The 5,071-nt window shown below is 35.9% G+C and overlaps 1 protein-coding gene across 1 annotated transcript; it reads right to left on the bottom strand.

The window, feature by feature from the left end:
* Nucleotides 1-455: 455 nt before the first annotated feature.
* LOC145767198 (zinc finger matrin-type protein 4-like) lies at nucleotides 456-4,805 on the bottom strand. Its single transcript, XM_082578974.1, has 7 exons — nucleotides 4,631-4,805; nucleotides 4,267-4,374; nucleotides 3,084-3,208; nucleotides 2,626-2,724; nucleotides 1,905-2,040; nucleotides 1,658-1,817; nucleotides 456-1,174 (listed from the first exon to the last, which is right to left on the bottom strand). Exons 1-7 carry the CDS (start codon nucleotides 4,749-4,751, stop codon nucleotides 1,075-1,077), a joined length of 849 nt encoding a protein of 282 aa, XP_082435100.1. The 5' UTR covers nucleotides 4,752-4,805; the 3' UTR covers nucleotides 456-1,074.
* Nucleotides 4,806-5,071: the final 266 nt, after the last annotated feature.

The following is a 5,071-nucleotide window of genomic DNA, read 5'->3' on the forward strand; positions in this document are numbered from 1 at the left end:
GGAGAAGTAGCGGATGCCTACCTCTGAATGTAATATTTTCGCCGTGTGATTGAAACATTGAAGGCTAAAAAAGGATCTTCATCAAACGACTTGAGAGATTTAGCGAAGATTAAGATACGCGGTAAAGTGCCCTCTCACTTTGCACACACACGCATCGAATTCTCGTACAAAAAGTTTGGGTGATCAAAATCAGAATGCGGCACAGCAGAGACAAACATTTGACAAGTATCTTATTCCGGTTCTAGTTTTTGGAACTGGTTCAAAAGTATCCGTTATTCTGAAATGGACATCTAATCATCCATACTAGCTACTTTGTTGTAATCTTTGTTGGAGTTTTTTAATGCGAGCCTGAACAAGTATGCGAATGTGCCAGGAATTATCTATCGGAGGCTTTGTTAGTCCGAGGATAAAGATTCAAAACTAACCAAGCAAGAAACTTTCGTAGTCTGAACTAAAGATTTATTTTGGTGAAACCTTTCCACATGATACAGACTGAAAACAACAACTTGAATGTTCTTGTATTTTTGTGTTAGCCCATGTGCATCCACAAAACATGTTGTAAGATATATCAAAAGATTATCTGGTCTCTGGTGTATGACGTTTCTTTCACACACAGAGTTACAACTGAACGACAATAAACCAACAACATGGCTCAAACTACTGAATCCTTCAAACAGATCTTGGCTTCAGAACCAGCAAACTAGAAGTTAGGTGCAAAAAGCCTTTGTCCCTTAAAGGTTTCTTCCTTTGAAATATTGAAAACATAAGTTAGAAAAAGTGTTGAAAACCTCTTAATTAGTCTATGCATTATTTTTGACGTCATAGCGTTAAGTGTGCCAGGGGTAAAAGTTTTGCACTGCATTACAAACAAAATTGTAGCTTTGTAATATTGTGTGCACTGTATCATGTCGGATAATTTTACTTAACTTGCAAGGAAATACATCATTTTTTAAATTTGACATTGTTTGTAAGAAAATCTCGACAGCTAAACAAGAATCGCATTTGGGGCTTCACCAACATTTCTAGCCTTTGATTTAATGTGGAAATGACCGTTTTCTTGTCGCAGCTCAACCTTCAAAACTTTCCCAGTTCGTTGTCAATGGACTTGAGTTCGTTTTCAAGCAATTTTCTCTTTGCTGCCTCTTCAGTCATCTGCGTCTCGATTTCTTCTTTCCTGTCAACATATAAATATTCCATCTTCAGGATTAGTTCTTGAACTAACCCACCCACATGACGTCATTTTCTTACTTTTTTCAACCCCTTGCCATGTGACGTCAAGTGTGACGTTTCTTGCCAACCCACAGCCACATAACATCGTAGCATAACTGTTTTGAACGCCCTTTCTGCGACACTATAACAGTTAAACAGATTCTTAACAAAAGAAATAACTGTAGTAAGACTGAAATCTCATCGGGAGGAAGTTGATCTTTAATAACTTCAAAGCATACACGATTAAACTCAGTTCGGGGGCAGAGGTTAGGGATTTTAAGATCGTTTATTCAATTTATGCAAGTTACATCGCGCTTTTGATGAATACGAATCACTCAAGGGTGCTACATTACAACTACTTGAAATTTATTTTTTTACTATGTCTATTACCTTATCATTATCATCTTATCAAACTAGAATGCAACTACTACAAGTAACATGGACGTACCTTTTCGCCAGCAACTTCGCTTTCTCCTCGGCGGAGAGGCCCTTCTCCATATTACTTTTATGCTTGACAGTGATGACGTGAAGCAGATATTCTTGTCTGGTTTCAAAGGTGGCTTCACAAGGTTCACATTTAGTCCAGTCCACGTTGTTTTCTTCAAGCGCTGAAAGGTTGAGTTTGAAAATGACACGGATTTATAACAAACGCTGAAGGAATATAAAACTATGCATCGGGGAATTTGTAAACTTACTCTCAAACTCGGCTTTTTCCTTAAGCTTCCTGGCGTGCTTCTTTCCGTCATAATGTGCCCTCGCCACTACCGGAGCAGAAAACTCACATTCACACAACGCGCAGTATTCCATTTTGCTCAGGCCTTCCAGCTCTTTCTGCAATTGAATATTTGACTCGTATGCATTTCACTTCGGACAAGTTATGCAAAAAAACTAACTAACTTTCGAAAACAAATTAGTTTTCATGCCGTATGAAACTTTTTTGTGCAAGATGTAGAGATATGTCTAAAAATTTCAGCATCTCAACAAGATTCAAAGCTTCAACTCTAGATCTAAAAAACTTAAATACACAAAATTCATCGAAATTTCTTAATCTGAAATAAAAAGGAGAAATAAAGACCGGGTTTAACATTTGCTAGTTCAGCTGTTTCGCTTTCGCGTGTAAAAGAAAAACGGATTCAAAGTTTTGATGGTTTGATTTTGATTAGTGTTAAGTGAAAGGGAAGACAAATGTGGTTTTGGTGTCCGCTTCCAGACATGTCACCAAGACGTAACTGCAATTTCTCGGTGGGTTTCGAACCGATAACCTTTCGAACGTCGGACAAACACTCTATTACTGAGTCAACTGTAAGAAGATATTGCAATGGGACATCAAATAATATAGATATTGCTATTACGCCTCATACAGCCACAAATTAAGAGTGTAGTTGATTATTAAAGACCAAAAGGATAAAAACTCACTTTTTTTTCTTCGGGGTCAACTGGTTTGGGGGTGGGCATTTCTTTTGCTCCGACTTTCACCAGGAAATAATGACGTACTTTTTTCTGGTGCCTTTCACTCTGTAATAAGTGGTCGGAACAATGGAATTTCAATAACGTAGAAACTATTGTGAAGGTAACAAAATAGCTCCAAAAAAAATAAGATATATTAAGTTCAGACATTCGAGTGCAGACCCTACGACCTTTCACGCATACACAGAGCTACAGTTTTGTCGCACTCTCTTATTAAATGCACAGTTGCACAATATATGTTATCGTATGTGTATGTTGTATGTTTATGTGTATGCACAATGTTTATGCTAACAATCAATTTGTTTTGATGCAATGAGATGTGAGATGCTCCCGATAACATTTCAAAACAAATGAGGACGATATTGGTAAATTAAATATCAAAAAGAGTGAACTTTGCATTAACGAACCATGTAATGAGACTCTGACTGGTCGTCCTGTGTAAGTTCGGCATCACAGACTCGGCAGTAACCAGGAAGAAACAAGTTATCAGGATCATCAGGGTTCCCGGTTGATGATTCAATGACAAGACGATCTAAAAAAAGAAACGTTTTAAGTGCAAAAATTTTCATTGAGGTCAGGAAAACCTTACAGTGTACAACAGTGACCTAAACCTTACAGACTCAACAGTGCACAATAAGTCTGTGCGACAATCTAAGGCATTTGGTTACATATTTATGTTAGAAGGCCCACTGCACGAAACATCAGCTTTTAAGCATAACTTAAGATCAAAATGATTGCAAGCTTTAACTAAGAAGGGTTTCAAGAACTAAACATTTTTGAACAGGTAAATATGGAGCGGAATAGATTGAAAGGATACACGACTTTACGCTTCCGAAAGACGCAAACAGGAATGAAGCCATCCCAAGGCCGCAAGGCACGAATGACGTAAGGCCCAAATACCGCAATGCATGAATAACGATTTGATTATTTCGTAATAAAATTAAATATTCTTTTGAATGTACGGTCAGTAGTAATTGTATTTGTCACTGTAGTGATTTCAATTTTAATACAAACAAAATATAAAAATTGGTTTTTGCACCTAACAAAACAAAGATGAGACTTGGCTACCGTATTTCTCACTAAAACCATTTTTTTATATATACGGTAGTTGTTTAATTCGCATAGTAGAAGTAGTAAATAGTAGTAGTGGTAAAACTAGGGCTTTCTCACATTGATTTGTCTGTTTTTCTTTACCAGCGCCAATATTTTAATTACACTGTGCTGGGCTAAAGGTGTTTTAACTGTTTCTGAATCAATTTTTTGGGTTGAATTAAAAAATTCAATCAGTCTTTTTTCAATCAGGTCAAGTTCTTTTTCCATCAACCTACTGGCGTAGGGTTAAATGGGGCATGTGCCCCCACAATCATTTTAACGCTCAGCAAATTATGTTTATCATGTATGTTTATCAATCATGTGTCCTAGTTTGAAATAAACAATTTCTGATTCATAAATAAATATTACTACAATACACTATACACATTACACAGGTATATATATATGTATCTGCTGAGACCAAAACAGTTAAAAGACTTATGCCTTGCAAACATTGCTGTAAAAATTAATTTTCAAAACATCACTGAAAACACTCACTTTTAGCACTTCGAAATTGCCGCAGTTTAGTGGCATGCCTCTTGCCGGAGAAGTGAGAATGGACTAACGATGCAGAATCAAGAGATACTTCACACAAACTGCAAAAGTCTAAGAACATATTTGAATAATCATTAACCCGTTGCATCACACACAACTAGGATTATGCATCGAAAAATTTAACGATACTTTACCAATCCATTATGCAATTTATATGTTATAAGAAATAAGAATATTGAATATTTTAAACACATATAATATATACCTTAGCATGTTTATCTTAGAAAGTTGGATAACCTACTACAGTAAAAGTATATACAACTACAAACTAATCACAAAAGAAAGTAAAGTCTGAGAGCTAACTTACTTCCAACCTCCTTCCCATCTGAATTGAATCCTGACACTCCAAGTGGTCCATATTCCGTGTACCAAACGTCTTTGGTAAAGTCATCAACATTTTCATAGTTTAAAGTTTGTAAAAACGACATGGCAATTGCCAAATGTAGTGTTACTAACTACACAAAATGTACAATCTACAAAAAGACGCTGTAATGATTTGAATATGGAATATGTTTCACCAAAACATCATATAAATTTTATCTATTTCATGAAGCGGCAATATAATTTAATTACGTTCTTACCACGTCTACTCTATATTTACTTTTTAAACTAACTACTTGAAGCTACAAGTTTTCAAATAGGCTAGATATCTTAATTAGTCTAACAAGTGGCAAATATACTAAAATGCCCCACGAATTCAAGTGTAGATGATAAATGAGAAACTGATTAAGAGTTATGATATTTGTCG

This window comes from Aplidium turbinatum, chromosome 3 (genome assembly GCF_918807975.1).
Source record: "Aplidium turbinatum chromosome 3, kaAplTurb1.1, whole genome shotgun sequence".
Taxonomy (NCBI): Eukaryota; Metazoa; Chordata; class Ascidiacea; order Aplousobranchia; family Polyclinidae; genus Aplidium; species Aplidium turbinatum.

What these genes read in the sequence shown, in the direction of transcription:
- LOC145767198 (XM_082578974.1), bottom strand. Translation starts at nt 4,751, where the DNA reads ATGTCGTTTTTACAAACTTTAAACTATGAAAATGTTGATGACTTTACC. An exon ending in AGATGGGAAGGAGGTTGGAA is followed by an intron (nt 4,375 to 4,630) that starts GTAAGTTAGCTC and finishes ATATGTTCTTAG; the next exon opens with ACTTTTGCAGTTTGTGTGAA. An exon ending in GCAATTTCGAAGTGCTAAAA is followed by an intron (nt 3,209 to 4,266) that starts GTGAGTGTTTTC and finishes TTCTTTTTTTAG; the next exon opens with ATCGTCTTGTCATTGAATCA.